This window comes from Leptidea sinapis, chromosome 31 (genome assembly GCF_905404315.1).
Source record: "Leptidea sinapis chromosome 31, ilLepSina1.1, whole genome shotgun sequence".
Taxonomy (NCBI): Eukaryota; Metazoa; Arthropoda; class Insecta; order Lepidoptera; family Pieridae; genus Leptidea; species Leptidea sinapis.
The window spans coordinates 6,396,929-6,418,879 of record NC_066295.1 but is presented as its reverse complement, the minus strand read 5'-3'; the positions used below and the strand labels follow the sequence as shown (position 1 = coordinate 6,418,879).

The following is a 21,951-nucleotide window of genomic DNA, read 5'->3' as shown; positions in this document are numbered from 1 at the left end:
GGTTGGAGTAGATTACAGGGATCGGGATTATATTTTGATTAGTAAAGCTTAATAGTATTTACTTTGTCTTCAGTCTTAATGGTTTTCAATTAACAATATATTCAGAGAGCGTTTGATCTCTAGATAGAATCTATTCAGATACTTTTAAAATATTTCTAAGAGTAAATTGAAGAGCAGTACAGCTGTGTGATGTAAGCTTGTGTAAGTGGATATCGATAACAGAATAAGAAAAGTTTATTAACAACAAAAATGTTATAAACGATGACAATAAGACAATCTTACAAATATTTCAATTAAATTACAGAATATTTTAGGACCGTTTTCTCTATTGAAGCTTTTTTACCTTTCTTTAATTTCGCTGGCGTCATGCACAATTCTTGAACCAATTTTAAAATCCTAACCTATTCTCTTTTCTAACATTTTATGTTTGAAAAAGTGTAAATTTTAATAAAAAAAAATTTTTAGAAAATACCGTGCCTGAGATTAAAAAAGCCTACTTAAAAGAAGAAGACACTTCGTCAATTTCACTGTCATTGCATTTGTTATTGCGTGGCGTTGTATTCAAAGCGCGGTCAAAACACAACTGAACGCAAAACGTCTATTGGCGCGTAGGCAGAGTTTTGCTTCAGACAATTTTTGAGCGTGAGTCTAGCTATTTACTGTACGTCAATGGGTGAACGTCTTACTTGTCTTGCCACTTTTTCTAAAATTAAAATAAATACTTTCTATGTACGTAGGCTTACGAAATATTTGACAACTGTTTATTAAGTAGGAACACTTTTAAAGAGACAGCAGGGACAGTAAAGGGCCCTAATTTTCAAGAAGTACTACTATTAACTATGGGCCTTATGAGAAAGCTCATGGTCGGTCAGAGGGCAATGGCTATGCTCAAAATTTGAATCAGAAATGAGGAGATCCGTAGGAGAACCAAAGACACCGACATAGACCAGAACATTGTTAATTTGAAGTGGCAGTCGGCAGGGCACATAGCTCGACGGTTAGATGGCTGTTGGGGCAGTAAAGTTATCTAATACCGACCACGTAGCAGAAACGCAGTGTTGGTAGGCCCCCACAAGACGAAATAGGTTGGATGAGGGCAGGGCAGGACCGATCGTCGTGGAAAACTTTGGAGGAGGCCTTTGTTAAGCAGTGGATGATTTTCTATTTATGCTTACGAAATAATTGACGGCAGCTTTTAAAGTAGGAATACTTCTAAAGAGAAAACAAGGTCAGTAAAGGGCCAAATTTTGAAGAAGTACTACGTATTAATTAAATACTATATTACAGTGTATCTATCATTTTCCAAAGTTCTAACTATTAATACAATTTCATCGTAGTAAAATTAGTTCGTCGCTCGATAATGAAGTAGAGTACATACTTATTCCAGCATTATGTAGATGAGGTTGGTGTATGTAAATGTACGAGCGCCAGGTGTCTGCTGTTTGTGTAACTGATTTAATAACTGGGCTCATCGGCAATCGAATCAGGCAGAGTTTGTGTGCGGAATATCAATGCTGCGCAACGCATTAGTGGGATAGTCGCAAATATGGGCTTGTAACCGTAAATTATAGCTTGATTAAAGGATATGGATACTGAAATGATTATTATCGTGGTATTCTTTTTTTTATAAATCAAATCAAATTATAAATCAAAATTTCAGACTAGAATAGAAGTGGCAAAGAACCCTTGCTACCCTTTTACATTAACAGCTTCAGGATATAAACTTTTAATACAATCAATGCAATGTGCAAGAGAAAAAGTACAAATAAAAAAGCATCGGTGACGCAATAGGTTGACTCTCACCACTGTGCCCCTGGTTCAATCTTCAACCTCCACAACCGTATCAATAATAATAATAATAACTTTATTTATTTCCAAACATTACAATAATTAATAACAGAATTACAAGTTGATGTTGAAACCAACGAGTTTTCTATTTTCAAATTGAATATGTATGTTTGTTCGGCGCTTTTTAAGGTTGTTTAAACTTTTATTAGGCGCTGCATTTATTAGTATAACGTAATAATTGTGACGAAATATATTTCCATATAATAATTATTGAGATCTTGTAAATTTCCAAGTTAAGGCATTTTCTTGTGAATTTGTAATCTAAATGACGAATTTGTGATAAAAACAAATAGAGTTAAAATCATACATTGGAAATCATAGATTGTTAATTACTATTGCAAATTTACATAATTTATACTAATAACATGATAAATAAATAACTTATATTTGTGTTTGTTAGAAACATTTTTAAAATAAAGAAAATATATACCTAATAGTTTTTCGTGACGCAGACATGATTACTGATAATGAATAAGTAATTTTGTATAGTAATAGTAAAAAAAATTTTATTTTTAAACCCTCACTTTTGGGATTAATTTAACAAATTAATGATGCGGGACCCGAACCCGCGACCTCTCGCATTCCGTGTGTGGGCTGTTTCTACTGATCCAACCGTTCGAGTGACGTATCGTTGATACATCTTGTATATCTTGTGTAACTGTTAGGTTGTGGTTTCATCTACAGGATCTACTTTACAGTTGATAACCTGCTCAATCAACCCCAATGCTTGCATATTAGGAATTTGACTTGAGATGTCACCCTTTTATATCTAAACAATTTGATAATTTTTAAAAATTGGTAATCCTCACTTCTGAGATTAATTACACACAGTAATAGTAGTAATTGTACACTAATATTTCGAATAAATGGTTGAAAATGATTGACAATGACAAGTCTGTGTGTTGGTTGGTTGTCACACAAGCCCGACTTTCACTTACTTGATGATTATAAGAGCAATAAATATTGGTTGTTAAGGAATAATAATATATTATATTAACGATTTCACAACAATTATAATTTACAAAAAAGCAAACAAAGCCTATTGTAACCCCAAACATGTCAATGTACCCGGATCGCGCAACAAAGTGCCTAATGCCTGTTTATTCTGCGACATTCTGAATAGCAAGCGTCATAAAAATAATCTACACTCACAGCGAGTTGGGTAAACATCAAAACGGCACGTATCATTTCCTCTGATACGCTAGTTCCGCCCTCACAGCTCAGCTGATAAGGCAAGGGTGAACGCACGAATGCGTCCAGGCTCAGGTATGAAGGGGCGCGTATACCTACTTGATTAATGGATTCACTAATCATAATAACCAGCCTGTGCATCATTCGAATCAATGCGAGTCCACTCTAGTACTTCCACAGCGCTGTAATGAAAGAAGTTTTCGTTTCTAGTTAGTTTGTAATTGGATATGAATAGCTATAGCGACCTTGTTAGTTACTTTTGAAATGACACCGCGTGGACGTGTTTGAAAGCTTTTGAATAGTTGAGAATGGTTGCGAGGTTATTAGACGAGGTGGAGGTGTAAAATAGAAATTTACTGTCGCTAAGGGAACTTTGCACAAAAACGGAGTGTAGTTTTGAATTTCAGTTTCGGCATAATCCGCTTAGCTCGTGGTCGTAATAAGTTAGTTAACTTTGTAGATAGCTTGATGAAGCGTGGATAGGATCCTTTAATTATGATTTTAGGAATTATTCAGGTATATAAGCGAAATTTTGTGACATTTGGTATGTTGTATGATCTTTATGCTTCATCATAAATGGGATTTTGGTTTGTTAATTCTGAAAAACTCGTACTGACTTCCATCTATCGCTCCTAGATTATCAGATGTCAAATTTGTTTATAATGGGACCGATCTGCTTAAGAGCAGCACTAGATCATTAACCCGGCACCAGGGAATATGGAGTCACACTCTATTATCCACTCGGGCAATTCCTGGCCGACACGTCTATCATCTGCTGTATATAAGAGACCATATGAAAGAGGTTAAAGTCCCTTGATATTGGAAACGGCTTCAAGCTACTCTACAATGATTCAAACACAAATCAAAACGGAGTGGGCATCTTGATCAATCAAGACCTGCAGTAGCACGTAGTGGAAGTCAACCACGTAAGCGATAGGCTCATGGAATTCAAAATTGTCCTCGATAATCAGTCATGCATGAATGTCGTATCAGCATACGCACCACAAACTGGGTGCACAACATCTGAAAATGAGATCTTTTGGAACGACCTGGACGACGTGCATTGAGGTCAAACCTCTGTGGTTTTTATAATGTATCTTATTTGTTCACATTTAGTAAAATATGTATTTCGATAAATAAATAAGAAAAAACCTAATGCAGTCGATACAGAAACAAAATACATCCAGGAAGACTTCAATAGGCTTATTGGACACACATATCCTCTATCACGACAAGGCCACTGGGCCCGATGACATGCCTGCAGAGCTCAGGAAAATATTGGGACGGAAAAACCTTTCTCACGCACCTCTTCAACAAAACTATCACAGATGGGATGCCAGTGACATGGCAGACAGCTTTCTAGTGCCATTTAATAAAAATAAGGGAGACATAAGATTATGTGGAAACTATAGAGCCATCAAAATAATATCCCACACTCTTAAAATCTGGGAACGAGTAATTAGCAGATGGCTCCACTTAATGACCAAAGTGACTGAAAAACAAGATCTACATAATATTATGGTCTTCATAGATTTGGAAAAGGCCTTCGACCGCATCCCCAGAGATTACATTTGGCAGTCCCTGCGAGCTCAGAATGTGCCAGAATGGCTCGTCCAACTGGTGATGGTAAAGAGAAGTGAAAAATAAGGTTCAACTCTCAGCCCATTACTCTTCAACTTAGTGATGAACCATATAACAGCTACAGACCTACCGAAAAAGCCCCCGTGGAACATCTTGTACATGACATAGCTCTTATTAGTGAAGATGTGAAGGAGCTACAGACTACACTAGTACAATGGCACAGTGATTTGGGAAATGCTGGCCTGAGAGCTCAGCATAAACCTCCAGAGCACCCCACTCAAGAGAGTAGAGTTCTAATATCTTGGCTCTATCCTGACGAGCGACGGCACCATAGAGCTTGATGTCCTCCAACCACATTAACACTGGCTGGGTGTAGTGGAGGGAGCTTAGGTGCATACTGTGTGACTCTAAAATGCCCATACCAATAAAAGGCAAAGTCTACAAAACTGTCGTGATGCACGGCTCGAAATGCTAGCCGCTCAAAATGCAACAGGAAGACAAGATGCATGTCACCGAGATAGAAATATTCAGATGGTCTGGTGGCGTCACGTGCTTGGACAAAGTGAAGAATGAGCACATCCGCGGCTCTTTCAGAGTCATGCCAATCCCAGAAAAGCTGTTGGAGACTAGATTGAGATGGTATGAGGAAAGATCATATGATCAAGAGAGTGCTTCAAATTAACACCGGACCCAAGAGGATACGGAAGACCCTGTTTAACATGACAATCAGTCGTAGACATAGATAAAGCAGAAATAGATCCACAGACGACCCAGGACAGAACGTCCTGGCGCAAATTGGTTGCCTACAGGACAGGCTACGCCTAGTGTAGGGACCAAATATAATGTAATATTATGTGATAAAGTGTCTGTATATAAATAAATAAATATGAAATATGAAATATGAAATTGATTAGGAGAGCCGACCCCAACTAAAATGGGATAGGACAAGGATAATGAAGAAGACTTTTTTTGAAGTCGGTCATTGCGATTTGCAAATTTTTCACAGGCTTCACTTCTTCCAATATAGTATGATAGATGAGTAAATAAAAAAAAAAACGAATCAAAAGAGTTTTCAGTTCAACAATAAAAACAAATCGATCTTCAGGTGATTATATTTACGCCCAGAGGTTGAAATTCGACGATTTATGCACTTAATCTCCATGTAAACTTTAACTGTGCGAAAATTTCACGTTCATCCGATCGTGAATTATTTTTAAAAAGGGGTTATAAAGTTATTGCTTCACGTATTAATATATAAATAACTCTTATACGTGTAATATAAATCTAAAAACCGTAACAGAATATGTCGAGATTCATTCACTAGTCAGCTAAAGTGAGGATAAGCTGCAAGTAAATCACAGAGCGATGAGTATGCGACTGTGGTAGTTGATAACGATTAAATATGGTGAAGCCGTTTATACCGTACTTATCTCGAGCGAATTGTAACTGAATCGTTGATTTATCACAGCGCTTCTAGTTATTACACATAGCCAATACAATACAATCAATAGTCAAAATATTATATTAATGATTAATATTTTTTTTATGTATTTTTGCTTCATTAAAGTTATTTGCTTTTGCATGAAGATAGGTAACGATATACTTTTGAAAGATTTTAAGACGAAAATGCTGGTTCTTTAAACATTTTTAAAACGGAAATTCTGGTTCTTTGTATAACGGGTATTTTGTGTCTTGAAAGATTTTTTAATGTGGAAATTCTTCTTTTTAGTGAAAACTTGCTTAAGCGGGCTGTGCACTTTATCATATGTTGAATAAAACTTATCAGTCACGAACGGCTTTGTAACGCACAGCAGAATTTATACAGTAATTTATACACAATTATTATCATATACCTATATATTATAATGTTTTAAAATGTTATTTATTGTTTTTGTCTATTTTCTTCTTTTTGAAACCAGTGAGGGTATTTCTAAGGCTTTTTATGCCTGAATATACATTCGTTTTAGATACTTAATACAACAGTTTCTACTGTCAGATCAATGATTAAGTTGTATGACTTTCTGTTTTAATTTAAAAAATCAACGTCTAAAAAATTTGACTAATTCATACAATGAAGCTAACCTATTTAAAAGGCTGATAATAGCCAATCACCTTCTTTTGAACAGTTTTTAAATAAATTGTTACAGTTTGCAGTAGTGGGAAAATAAGTGTTAATCTTGAACATACGTATTTCTGAGATAACCTAACATACGTTTTGGTTTTGTGTAAAAAATCTCGATTCAATATCTTCTTAAAATTTGTTTCCAACAAAAAAATCTACATTCAACTTCAAATACTCTTATTCAAAATAGGATTCAAAATCACTTATTGAACTAAATGAAATAAGAAAACTTTTCACATCCGTATCAATATTATTTTGTTTGATATATATGATATAAAGATAATAAGTTGTAATATATTTGAAATATAAATATATATATATATATATATATATATATGCCTTTCGATCAAAGCGTTATGGCATCAATCCTCATTCGAAATATTTCCTTGCCTGGGCGTTTGTCATTAGAAAATACAAAATCAATCAAATCAAATAAAATCAAAATCAAATAAAAATCACTTTGTTCATGTAGGTCACGGAAACGACACTTATAAATGACAAAAATGTTTTTTCATATTGAATCTACTGCTACTTCGTAAAGGGTTGAGCTAATTAGAAGAAGTAGCAAGAAACTCATTGCCACTCTTTTATATCATGATTTACATTTTCTTCGATATAATAATAAATAAATAAATGTATGCTGTGAGCATTTTATAAACGATTATAAATAATATTAATATATATATAATACACATAATAACTTTTAAGAATCTGAAGCCGAGTCTCTGCTAACAGGATCATCCTGCCACCACAAGCAGCGCCCGTTTACGAGCATGACGCATAAGCCAGCCATCGCCTCCCTCAACCATATTTTTGGAATACATTTATAGCACAACAGCAGGATTCTTTTTTTTTAATATTTTGACAGAACGTAATAACCACTGTACACCTGTGCTGTACACGAATGTTGGCCGGTCTAGTATTAGCCATAAATCTCCCAAAATTAAGAAATTGTATTGTCTTTTATTTGACTGTATCTAGAACGCCACCAATTAATTGCAATAAGTTTACACAAAATTGCGAAATTGTTTTAGTAATTTGGTTATTTGTTTCGAACACTCAACTCTAGTGTAGATCTCGATAATGAAAGTTCAAATATCATTAATCATGTTAAAGAAACAGTAAACTTTGACTCACGCTACATGTAAAATAACTCATAAATCTTTGACTAAACGAAACTTGATTTTCATATTAATCATACAAAATCCTGTATGACTTTTAACATCAACATTCTTATTTTCAAGAGGCCATTATCGATAGTTCAATGACTAGTATTGACTTTTTCCATTAACGTTGTTTTGAAAGACAATGGCTTTGTTACCAATAGGCTGTTTTGATTTTTTTTCACACGTCAACACGGGGTTAATAATCTTACTTTCACGATTATTATATTGTTTTCCAATATACAGGCTAATGGAAGATAATACGATACAGCCTTATTGTTATCTTTAAATAATTATAACGCAAGTAGTGACCTCATGACCCTGTCCTAATATATCAATTGTGTCAGTGCCCCTGAGAGCTACACTGAACACACTAGATAACCCAAGACGATAGCATATCATTTCAGCTGGAAGACGTCCACTGCAGGACAAAGGCCTCCACTAAAAATCGCAATAACGATCGGTCCTACGGTGCCCTCCAACCAATTCCGGTGGTCTTGAGCAAATTGCGGGTCCATCTTGTGGGGCGCCTACCAACACTACGTCTTCATATACGTAGTCGCCATTCGATGACTTGACTGCCCCAACGGCCATCTGTCCGTCGATCGTCTGCCATATGCCCTGCCCACCCTGTTTCGCAACCATCTGGGCTATGTCGATGACTTTGGTTCTCCTACGGATCTCCTCATTTCTAATTCAATCACGCACGGAATCTCCGAGCATAGCCTTCTTTATTGCCCTTTTAGCGACCATGAGACGAAAGCACACTGCAGATGGATTGGGATGAAAAGGTCCTACACTTTACCCACAGGACCTGTATATATGCTGTATATGTGCTATATTAAACCTAATATGTAGGTATTTAATGAGACTAGGTTGACGCTCGGTTCCTTTCTTTCTTCAGGGTATTATTATACTTCATCATCACTATCAGTGTTGGTTTTTAGTAATATAGCCAGCACAAGTTACAATCAACCTAAGATCTCTAGTGCCTTTTCCAAGTTCAAGTAAAGTAACTTTGCCTAAAATACTCACTGACTGTTGTTAAAGCACAACTTGTCAATTTTCTTGGTATTTCTTTAGACAGCAACTTGTCCTTCAAGTCACATGTTGACAAAATTAGCAAAAAAATTAACCAACATGTATTTGTCCTCAAACGCGTATCAAAAACAATAGGTGAAAAAACAGCGCTAATGGCATATCATGCATTCGTGGTTTCAGCTTTAAGATATGGATTGGTCATATGGGGCAACTCAGTGAGCATAGGGCATTTATTTATTGGACAGAAGAAGTGTATCAGGGCGGTTTGTGGAGCCGGCCCCCTAGATTCTTGTCGACCGCTATTTAAAAAATTGAAAATTCTATCGCTGCCATGCCTATACATTTATGAAATAAGCCTATTTGTTCAAAAACATATGTGTGATTTCTATACAAAAAAAAGCCAGAAGGTTTTAAATACAAGGTATCCAAATAAACTCATAATGCCCTTCTGTAGAACTGCATCTTTTAGTAGAAATTGTTTCAGCATGTCTGTGAAAATATATAATAAATTGCCCAATGAATTGAAAGATTTACCGTTCAAAGTTTTTAAAAGAAGACTGCATCAGTGGTTAACAAATAAGTGCTTCTATAGTTTAAATGAATTTTTCAATACAAAATGAATTAGTCTATTTGATAATAATATATGTAAATTAATATACTTTTATGACATTCAATTTGTTAATATTATACATAGGTACTAAATGAATTATTAAGTTATTTACGTCTCATATTATAATAGTATATAAGTATTAAAATTTCATTTTATAAATATTATTGATATCATTGTGAAATCCGACATGTTTCAATATAACAGTACGATTAGTGTTTAGACAATTTTGTAACATATTTTGCATGTCAATTGACGAAACATATTGGATTATCCATTATATTGTTAACACCTTAAGTACAATGTTTCCTGCAAATAAATTTCATTTCATTTCATTTCATTTCATTTCATTTCATTTCATTTCATTTCATTTCATTTCATTTCATTTCATTTCATTTCATTTCATTTCATAAATGGAGAGATTTAAAAGTGTTAATTATTTCTGGGGAGCTGAACGGGAGGAAATTGGAGCCTCAAATTGTTTAATTCTCATCGTCTAGAGACGTGCGCTTATGATAGCAGTGCAGTTTCTGCCAGACACTGAAACTTTTTATTAAGCGTGCACAAGTAATAAATTATTTTCAAATGTTTCTTCTCAACTACTATTTCAAAAGTGTAACTGTCTATTTAATGAACTGGCAGTGGTTTATAATATTATTAATTGAACGTTGAACCTGGTATTTAGTGATCACCACCGCCCACATTATTTTGTAAGACCATAGGAGTCACAGGAGCGTTGCCGGCCTTTAAGGAAGGTGTCCGCGCTTTTTTTGAAGAACGCAACCCATGTTGTATCTTCCCAGAAACACCACACAAGGAAGCTCATTCCACAGTTTTGTAGTACGTGGAGGACCGCCACACATCCAGGGGATGATATCCTGATTTGTGGCGTGTCGTGCGAAGGTGAATTTCGGCGGCGAACTCGTAACGCCAAGTGATCCAGTCGTTCAGAGAGCACTGGGTCCCCGACAATTCAAACTGCTTTGAGATGCGCGTGGTAAAATGGATCAAGCTGATACTGGGGTGCGCCAACCCCGGGGATGACAGCAATACTCCATAAGTGGCCGAACCTGATCTTTGTAGAGTGCTAGAATGTGGGCTGACTTGAAGAATTGCCGTGCTCTATTAATGATACCCAGCTTCTTCAATGCCAATTTGGCTTTGCTCTCGAGATGGCCACGAAATTGGCAATCGCTCGAGATATCAAGACTCAGTATTTAGATACTAGGCGAGCCTGAACTTTTGGTATATCACCCATCTTTTTGTACATTTTTATTTTTAGTCTATTTGTCTAGCTATCTACCTAAAACCCAGGATCCTACGTTAGCGTTGCTCCCAAGACACCCCTTCAGATAATTTACATTCATCACGTCCACTTACAACCAAGCTACCACAATGTTACCAAGTCTATATGAAAAAAAATTAAGTCAAATAACATTTAAAAATTTATACCTATAATTGTGTTTAAATTGCTCCCTTTACTTGACCTGTTTTTAACCGAAGATGCGTAATGCAGATGACCATGACATGTCAACAAAAGAAACGGTCCAAGAAATCACTTCGCAATGGTTCCTTTTTTACAATGCGTTTGTACAATTGTATAAATGAAGTAATCAATTTGCTTGCAATAATCTCGTCCAATCGGTCACGCCATTCACCACCTAAATATAAATAAACAAACATGCAATTATTTTACAATACATCAAAATTTGATCGAACACTAATACAAACCCAAACTAAATCTAATTACGGTTAGTGTTGAAACGTATCGCTATCACCCGGTTACATACTCAAACACGATTAACACAAAATAAATGTCCCGTTGATATATCGCGCAGTGCCCATGCTAACTGCTAAATAGCGTGTGACTAATGACTGTACGATACATTCAATGAACAATGGAACTCGTTCGATGCACATCTATTTGTTATTGTAAACTACACCACCATTGAGGGAAATAGTCCTTTAAATGTCAAGCCACCTTCTGTGTACCCCTATAAATTTTAACTTGACGGATAGCCCTTTATGAATCATATATTATATCCACATATCTAAACATATAAATCAAGCTTTAATCTCGATGCATTACCGATAAAATACAATTTTATTTAAATAACAAAATGAGGGCTTGATAGTACACAATTTTTTTACCATGGACCATTTTTTAATAGTTTCGAAGTTTTGAATAAAAATCGTGTATACAAAGCAATACGATAAGAAAACCGTTTTGTATCGTGTTGTGCCCGTGAGACTGTCAGATTCAGACCTTGAAATGTCTGACTGACAACTCCACATCGCTTTTAATTATATAAAAATAATAATTTTTCACAAAATACAAATACTGCGCAAAATTCTCATTTTTGCAGCTTTTCATTGTAATTTGTTTACTTACGGAAAGCTTGCAAACCGGTTCTAAAATAGATACGTTTAATAATCCTTTCTCTTTTTTCATATCTATAATTTCTTAGTACTGAAACAATTCTTCTATTTCTACCACAAGTTAATACATAATATATCCTTTTTAGTTGTTAAATGATACCTAAATGTAATTTATAGCGTTATATAAGTTCGTAGCTCGAGAAGCGTAGCTTACTCGTAACCCGTAGCAAAACCTACGCGTTCTGCCTACCTAGCTATCTTTGACATATTATTAATAGAAAAATGAATTGTTTGAAATTTTAACAATATATTTCAGTCAGATAATTTTTTTATTCGGTTTTAAATTTTATGATTGATACATGAAAATTACAGTATTATTTTTAATATGAGTTCCAGCGTAGAACTAACGCAGCAGAAACTGCAATCAACATCAATGCATTACTATGCCTTCTTACGATAGGCGTTAGGAATTATAATAAGTATTTATAGAACAATAAATATTAATAGGATGAAAAATGCAAATAAAGAATAATGAATTACTTGTGGCCCAACCCAACGGTGTTTCTAAAAGTTGAAATATGTAAAGTTGTATGTGTGTATGTCGTTTTGTATTCCTGTTCCTAACACAAAACAATATAAATTTTATTTAAAATTCATAAATAAACTTAAAAACTTATTTTTTTATTTTTACTGCAATTTTGAACGTGTATTAGATTGATTGTAGAAACTTCGATCATTTCTCTGAAATTTCACATATGGAGACACGTATGGTAAAGTGTATATTATAGAAAATAGAATTGAAAATATTAGGAATATATTTATTTACGATAGAGAGTGTCAATGACATAACATATTGCATCAACACTTAGTAAAAGTCATGAAGCTACATCAGTTCGTAAAGGGACATGAGAAGAAGAACTAATAATAAACTCCCAGCCCATCTTTTAAATCAATTCAATTCAATTTCAAAATATCTTTATTATCAAGTAAATTAAGTTATATACAAAACCAGCGTAGGTAGATCCTAGTAGTACAGTATCGTGATTTTAGGTATTGTTTTGTGGGTACTTAGGCCTAATAAAAACATATAAAACACATAGAATAAGTTCATTACATGGTAAACAAACGTTGTTAAGTATATCAATTATTAATTCAGCAGGGTTTTTTAGTCTATGTAAGCCTTAGACACAGCATTACATTTTATATCAGTGACAATTTTTTGTAGTTGGAACTTAGTAATAAAAGCAATTGCGTTTTATTAGAGGATAGGAAAGTTACAGCATTTGGTATGATAACATATGCTTACATCTTTTTAATCATAGAATAACAAAATTGCTCAACCCACTTAATATATTATGTTAAAATTTTAGTTGACCTGCGCAGAACATGGCAAAAACTATTCATTATTACTTTTTATAATATAATGTGCTATACTATAGTAATCTTTTTGTGTCAATGTAACTTTAATATATTTCTTAACTTTTTTAGCATCAAATGACTAGAGTTTGTCAAGTTATTAACACAATAACTATTAAATAATAAAGAAAGTCGTTAACTGAAAAACGACTGAAACTGTAGTTATGATTGTTTTAGTTTAATACTGTTAGTAATGACTAAGTTTTCGTTTAAGGTTGTCTGCCCTTATGGCAGGCTTGCATGCAAGTCTGTTTACTATGGGCATTAAAGATTAGGGCAACCTACGTTGAGCAGGTCCTTTGATTAATGGTTAAGTTAAATGCATTAGTCTAGACTAATAATGAAATACCCGTGTTGAGCAGATTTAATTACTTTAACACAAAATATGGAAATATTAATATTATACTTGTAATTTAATATGATATCAAGATTTAGGAAAGTAATTTTTATTTTTGAACAATCGAAAACGGGTCGTCATATTAACTGCCACTCAACATCTTATTTCACGATTTTTGCATAAACCTAAGAAGACTTATGAAATGAAATTTATTTATTGTGTCGAATGCAGTATACACATTCGGCAGATTTAAATTAGCATGCAAAAAGTCAACTTAAAATTTAGAAATATCAATAAAAAATCGGGTGGACGAGGATTCATTTCAATCGCCAATCAAATCAAAATCAGTTTATTCACGTAGGTCACGGAAATGACACTTATGAATGTCAAAAAAAAAAATCTTATCGAATCTACCGCTACTTCGCAAGGGTTGAGCTAATGAGAAGAAGTAGCAAGAAACTCATTGCCACTCTTTTATATCAAGATTTACATTTAAGTGCATCGATTCACAAATCATTTCAAATTACAATATAATATGTAAAATGTAAAATGATGCAACAGACTCGCAAATTTACATAAATGATTATTTTGTTTTACAAATTTACACAATTTCCAAAAATATTTAACTTTTAAATAAGTCTTTATATATTATCTATATTGTATATCATAAAGTCGTATTATTATAGAGTTTTGTCTATTTGTGCGTCCAGACAAAACACAATAACAACTGATTAGAGGTTATTCTATATTTGCATGAATATTAAGCAGATAATGGTACAAAATATTGCGTATGACGTCGTTGGCAGCATTTAGTAATAAAATAAACAACAATATATATTTAATAATACTGAGAACTATGTTTAAGTAAGAATAAAGAATAAGTTAGTTTCTACCATTATCTAACTACTAATTAAGTAAGTCTTACTTTCGTCTAAGACTATTGCAGTTAACTACATGTCGACTTGCAAAATAATAAGAGGAAGACATTAAATTATTAGATATTACTTTCAAATGATTTAAAACATAATTTTAACTACATAAAGAACTCAGTCAATACGGATATAAAAACATGAGTTTATTAAACATTTGAAAGGTTGCATTCAAAGGCAATTTCCCTTATGATTGTCAATAATGATGGGGTTGCTTTGAACCTGAATCAAACACGTAACCACACATCCAATTTGTTGATGCTTTTTAATATGTATACTTTAACTCATGTTCAATAGATTTTATCTACTGATAGAAAGTGTAAGTAACATAAAATTATCTAGCTGAGCATTAATTAATAAATTTATATCACATAGTAATATGGATCCAGTTTTAATTAATATTTTTGCTGATGAAAATGTCTCTTCTTCTTTATCCGTTCTCAACCTCTAAGGCGTAGGTCTCCTTCAGCTTATGCCATCTTTTCCAGTCTTGAGCAGTTTCCAACTTTGTTCAGTCGTTTGATACCGTCATTACAACGCATCTGCGGTCTTCCTCTCGGGCGTTCCTCACCCCACGGTCTCCATTCTATCACTGCTTTGTACCACCAGCCATGCTTGCGGGCGACATGGCCAGCCCACTCCCATTTCAATTTCACAACACCAAAATGTCGCAGTCAAGAACAAATTGGCAATTACATTAAAAAAAAATCAGTTCATTTGTAAAACTCTTAGGATGTGTTGCATCAACTAGCTTTACACAGCATAAGCAAAACTATATTGCACCATATGACAATTTTAAGATGACGTCATAATGTTAACCGTTAACCGTAATGGTCTAATATACGCCAGTTATAGCATTTGTTAATGTTAAATAGCTAAATAGCGATCAGCCAAAAGTTTCAAATAAATATTTGATATTGAATTGATATTTCACTTTTTAATTTGAACTTTGCCGAGGAATACGATGGTGCAACACATTCCGCGACCTATGTTAAAGTCAGCGTCACTGTTAACGTTAAATTTTACTTAAACCTTAAGTATAACTGCTATTATGATGCAACCCAGCCTTACTTTTTTATTATCGTAATAAATTAGACATGTTAATTTATAAAATGTCATACAAAGTCTTTCTAAAGCAAAATTAGCTCGTATTCTGAGCGACACTGTATTGTAGGGCAGGCATTTACCATTACATGAACATCTTGCTATTCTCGACACCCTTTCTAAGTGCGAGTCGGACCTTTCCACCGAGGGTTGCGTACAAATTAATATTTGTTCAGGTTAACTTAGAGGTTTAATTTTTTGCACAGCACGTTCTAATTCTACATGAATAAATTTCTACACTACACCTCAACGCACTTACAAGAGAAATGGTCTTACGGGCAACAAATGGAACCCTTATAACTATAAATTTGCCACAATAAGCAATTAAATAAATGCTAAACAGGACTTTTCTGTCTATTGCATTTGTGAATATAACTGCAGTTCATAAATAAGAATAAACTTATGAAGCAGAATATGTACGTATGAGCTATACCCGCCGCATGTAGTTTGTGGTTAATCCAATTAGTAGACGCACAGATGCTTCATAATCCTCTTATTTGAGAGAAAGAGTTCACAGTTTCGGTTAATTATCCATATAAAGTATATATTTACACACAGTAATTATGTACATGTATTACAAGAAGCTATTCACTTTTTTTACATACCGCCCAAACTCCTTTCTATCTATACATGAGTATTAATACGTGATGTGAAAATTTAACAAAAAAACAACCGATTTCAAAATCTCTATTCTAAAAACAATAGATATAATATGCACTTCAAACTATAAAATAATTGCATATTTTTATACAATTCAATTAATTAATCTTATTCTAGTTACGATTATGGTTATTTTTAGAATCGGTTTCCTCCCACCGCGGCCCCACCCCACCCACGTACGACTCAAGCACATCTCACCTATACCTATGTATATAGTTTCAAGCCTACCTTGGCTTACACCGACTCCAAAAATAACAAAATCGTAACTAGAATTAGGTTGTGGTACACAATAGATCTACAGATTTAAGTGCTACAATAATTTAAAGAATACTAAACGGATTTTCATGCATTTCCCGCTAATAGATGCCCTTAAAGGCCTTGATGCCTGGCAACGCTACTGTGATTCCTCTGGTGTTGCAAGAATATGTAGGCGGTGGTGATTGCTTAATACCAAGTGACCGGTAAGCTCATTTATCCTTTTTCATAAAAAAGATAGAAATTAGCCTGAGTGAATCGGACTATGTAAATTTTGCCAAGAGGCCTACAAAGACCCGAAACACATCCTTCTGGAGTGCCCTCAAAATCCAGACAGAGGACCTACCCTACTTGTGTCTCCGGATGATACTGAGCCTCTTAAAGGTCAAGGAAATAATTTATCAAAACGTTTGCCCAACTACTTTGTCATCATAAAGACGTACACGTAATGTAGGGCACAATAGATCTACAGATTTAAGTTCTACTTTCCCCAATAATAATAATAATACTAAATGGATTTTCATGCGTTTCTTACTAATATACAGAAATTAATAAAGAATTTAATATTATAAACCCCAAAAGTTTTAAGTAATTGTCATATAAATCAGAATATTATCCAAACATTATCAAGGTATTATCATTAGCTGCGGGCTACGTAAATAATTTCCTTGATTACCAAACAAGCAGTACCAACGTGTTAGCTTATATCAATAACCAAGAGCACACAACGGCACTGATAGATTAAATTGCATCCAACACTGTTTTGGTAATCACTAAATAATCTATAGGCTGGTTCAATTTAGACCCTACTAGTATGTTACGTGGAGTATAAACCTTGCAGTATATTCTGGTACGACTCACTACAATCAAAGGGGGTGTTAGTATATACGGTTTTGTAGCTGTATTGTTTAAAAATAAAGATTATCTTAATTTTAAAACAATCTTTCAGATTTTGTGCATTTTAAAATTCGATCTCTTGTTTAGGATTACTTGAACCCGAATTTTATGTGACCCGTAAATTGATTCGGATTCTTCATTTCAATATGTCAGTATCTGTATCATTTGCAGTTTAGAAATATCCATCCAATGTGCATCCAGTATCACTAGACAGTCATTTATGTTATGCCATATAAAGGTCTTTTACCTATTTTTTGAATTTCGTGATATATTTGTTTTGAACATATTCTGGGTTCATCTTGTAAAAGCATAAATATCGCCCCACAAATCTCAAACTGTCTCATTCAATTGCCATGCATATGAAAATATGTCCATGAAGTCAATAAGCAACAAACTGGTTTAATATTTTCTGAAGGCGAACTTAATCCTTTACAAACAAAATCATCACTCAAATCTACACTTCAAATAAAGAAAAGCACAGCCATTAAAATCAATGAACGCTACCTCAAATACTCGTATCTGGAGTCGCGAATCGATCGCGTGGACGCGGTGCAACCCCTTATCTGTGCCTTGCGCACGTGTGAACCCGTTCAATTTTAATTTCATGCTCAAACAATGACGCTATCGAGCCACCTATTATTTTGTATCGAGGGTTGAGTTCATCTAAATCCGAAAGATAAGCCCAGAGCTCTTTGTCGGCTGATGGCTAATTCAAGAGCATTCGCTGGCCATTACGAGACTGTATGTAAAGTAGAAAATATAGAGAGGAATTAATATTTGATAATATATTTAAAGTATTGTGAGAGTGTACTGTTTTTATTCTTTTATCTCTCTTTACAGTTATTTGAAGAGGTATTCATAATGGATATATGTAATATTGAATTACGACAAGAATTTAGTTCGTTATTCTTCTCAATTATTTTTCATTTAATCCTCTGTATTAGTAAAAGGTACAGTTAAAGTGCTTTTTGACCACTGTGTAACTGTAAGTTTAACTAATTATAATAATATTATAAACTGAAAAGATTGTTGCTGGTTTGCAAGCACTAATATCTAGATCTTCAATACGGATTTGAATAATTAATAAGTATTGTATATGGCAGCTAAATTAGGCTATGCCGAAAAACCAGCCCTTGATGAATTTGAAATATTGATTTTTATACTACTTTATTAGCGTGTGTAATAGTTAGTGATATACGTTGTTACATAAAAATTGTACAAAAATGTTTTACCGTTACCTACGTCTAAAAATCTCTTAAAATAAATACACTGAAGTACTTAGAGATTTAAGCAAGAATAGTCACCATGCATAATATGATTACGTCAAATTTTACTTTGACTGATTCTCTGTTTAAGTTAAAGTTTATTTTTACTTGGGCGTGACTAGGCACCTAAATTAACGTCATTTCTCTTTCGCTGATGGCTAGAAATAAAAAAAACGCTACCGTTATTTTAATTGAATATTTGCTGATGATATTTTTTAAGTATTCCTTCTACATAATAATATTTTAATGGTTGAATTAGTGCATAGAATAAATTGTAGTATTATCATAGATAACAAAAAACCAGTCGTGTCTCTGATCAGTATCTACTCACGAGTATCTCTTACTTTTAACTAGTAGTTAGTATATGGTGTTGTTTAAAGAACGGTGCCATGTTATCGATCCCTCGATCTTTTAAATCTATTCTAAGCTTTCGTATATTTAATTAAAGTATCGCTATTTGCATGTGACTTTCAATTATCTATTCTTGAAAGCTATTTCCTTGAATTAATAATTATAATCAAACCTTAAATTCTTTAAACTCTAAGCTATTGTACACATATTTGTGATGCTCGAGATGAACAATGCTCTATTAAATCCAAAATAAATAAACAGAATAGCATAATGTATACGAAGTATTCTTTCTGAAATATTAAGTTATTTTGATAGGTTAAGTTAGTTGGTTAGGCTCTCTATATTTTTTATGTTGGGAGAAGGCGTCTGAACGCTATCACATCACGAGGTCAATATTTAAATAATGCGGTAACGTAAATTACCTAGTAACTTTAAAACTACTTGCTTGAGTGTATTAAAACAAAGCCTAAGGCTTAACGGACTAAGTAATATTCTTCATTGTGACCATGGATTCCCCGTTCACTATTAATGTTAGTCATAAGACAACCATCGGGCTCACTTAATGGTAGATAAGTAATGCACAGCTAATCGATAGTCTACAACCAAGTACCTACTGGGTGAGATATAAAAATTACATGCAATCCCCATTTCATAGCTCTCGGTGAACGGTGGTTCATATCGCCTGAATTGATTATTGAAACATTTTTATCACCCTTAATTTTATACTCGATTAAAAACATAAAATAGTTATTATTTATCGTTTGTTGAAATACAAGCCTGAAGTCAATACTTAAAAAGTAACTATTTAGTTTTAATCCCCTTTCGTTTTGTGTTTGAAAATATATTTGTTTTTTTTGTTTTTTTAAATTTATCATTGGCGTATACATTACAAATGTTTAAAATTTGCAAAGAATTTTATAGAGATATTTTAAGGCAATAATATACTTGTAGTAGTAGTATTAGAGGTATATTGCATAACACCATCCTGCAATCATAACTGTCCAAACAGAATCACCTCTCAGTGCAGGGACGTACTTCACGATGAATCATAGAACCCCCAGTGTCTGTGTTTATCAAAACACTTAACGATTTAATATCTTTCACCCCTTTTCGTAATGTGTGCTTCTGTTATGTTAATCTTGGTGTATCTGTGTAACTTATCTTTGACATATTAAATGTTCATGAATTTATTTAATATTTATTTTTAATAACTACCTACCTATAAGTAGCCTTACGGGATACTAGGCACGTTAGGAATTTTTTCATTTTTCAGGTTAAATATAACTTTAAATTTAACTACATTTATTTTATTAGGATTATAAATTTAAGATATATATTTTACAAAACCTATACGTTATTGATAGAAATTTAGAAGTACAAATAATTTATATTATCATGTACAATCCCTGTGTGTATCCGAAGACTATTTTGACCATAAGAAGAGGATTTTTATCCACCAAATTCCACTGCCACACCACGTGGCCCAAAATTAAATATCGCATTAACTATGTAGATTTAACGCGTTCCTCCACAATGTTACAATACAGTAATAAAATAATTATACTTTAACTTAACTAGAGCGCCCGAATCGACGCACGTACACATACACACGATATACACGGCCGCTAAGCAATCTTGGGAAGGATAAAACTATTGTATGCAACGCCGTTCGCCACCGAGACTGGTCGCTGTCCAAGTTAAATTAGCCGTCGCGATCGCGTCGTCTATCTTTTTATATGTCCCAACCCTAGCGCACCGCCCAGACATAGGTATAAATTTCAGGGAGACCGCTGATATACGCTACTGTTCTATAACTTGTATTATGACAGTGCACTTGTTAAGGGATTTTTTTGATGTAATGTACATCAAAAAAATCCCAAATCGCAATGGAGTGAACTTCCTAACGCGATGTTTCCAGGTCGATACGACGTCAAAAAATTATACCTTCAAAAAATGTGTGTACTTATCTGAAAGGCTGTCAATGATCCCACGATTCTTCTGGTGTAGTAAAAAATATGGGAGACTGTGATCGCTGCAAAATAAATTATTAGAAGCATGCTTGTTTGTAATCAAATGAAAATCAATTTAATTCATTTAGCCAAAGGAAATAACACTTATGACTGTCAAAACTTCTTTTTCAGTTCACCATTTACAACCACTTCGGAAAAGATTGAGCATTAATGAGTAGTAGCAAGAAACAGAAATAACTTGAAATCAACATTTACAGACAAATACTTTTAAAAGTAACTATGTAAAGTGATGCAACAAAAACACTCAAACGTCAAAATGTACTCAATTCTTTATACGAGTATGTTAAAAAAATAAAATGTTATAAGTAAATTAAAACCACGAGAGACATTGAGAACAGTAGATGCATCAACTTACACACACTGTAAATAAATAAATATATTATTTTGTTTGATTCTATTAAAATATCTTAACATTCAAATAAATTAGCTTTAATATTTAAGTACTAGGCATAACTATTTAATTATTAATACACATATAGCTGTTTCCACTTTCATTCAATTATTATTTTAATGAACGACTCAATCTAATGAGCTGTCTATTAATATTTGATATTAATTACGACCCCGGCCGAGGGGTCTGCACTCCTGGTTATAAATCGCACTGCGTTTTAGAGATAATAATTCCATTTTGACGTGATTCTTCTCATGTACTACAGTAAATTCATATTATGTTTTTGTGATTTATCAGCGAATGAGCTTAGGGTTCACGTGATGCCTGTGGGAAGAAAAAGGAAAGAAAAGCAAAAGAAGCTCTATATTTTATTATATCTTACAA

At 33.6% G+C, this 21,951-nt stretch overlaps 2 protein-coding genes across 2 annotated transcripts in view; both read left to right on the top strand.

Moving 5' to 3' along the window:
- Window positions 1–21,951, top strand: part of LOC126974077 (semaphorin-2A) — a 537,897-nt gene that overhangs the window by 238,152 nt on the left and 277,794 nt on the right. The window lies entirely within an intron of this gene.
- Window positions 4,195–4,961, top strand: LOC126973982 (uncharacterized). The gene is made up of 2 exons (XM_050821329.1): window positions 4,195–4,659; window positions 4,701–4,961. The coding sequence occupies exons 1-2, from the start codon at window positions 4,195–4,197 to the stop codon at window positions 4,959–4,961; spliced, it is 726 nt and encodes a 241-aa protein (XP_050677286.1).

Excerpts from the sequence above, each read along its gene's own strand:
- LOC126973982 (XM_050821329.1), top strand. The coding sequence starts at position 4,195 with ATGCAGTCGATACAGAAACAAAATACATCCAGGAAGACTTCAATAGGC. Across the intron at positions 4,660-4,700 it reads CAGAATGGCTCGTCCAACTG|CCCATTACTCTTCAACTTAG; the intron begins GTGATGGTAAAG and ends TTCAACTCTCAG.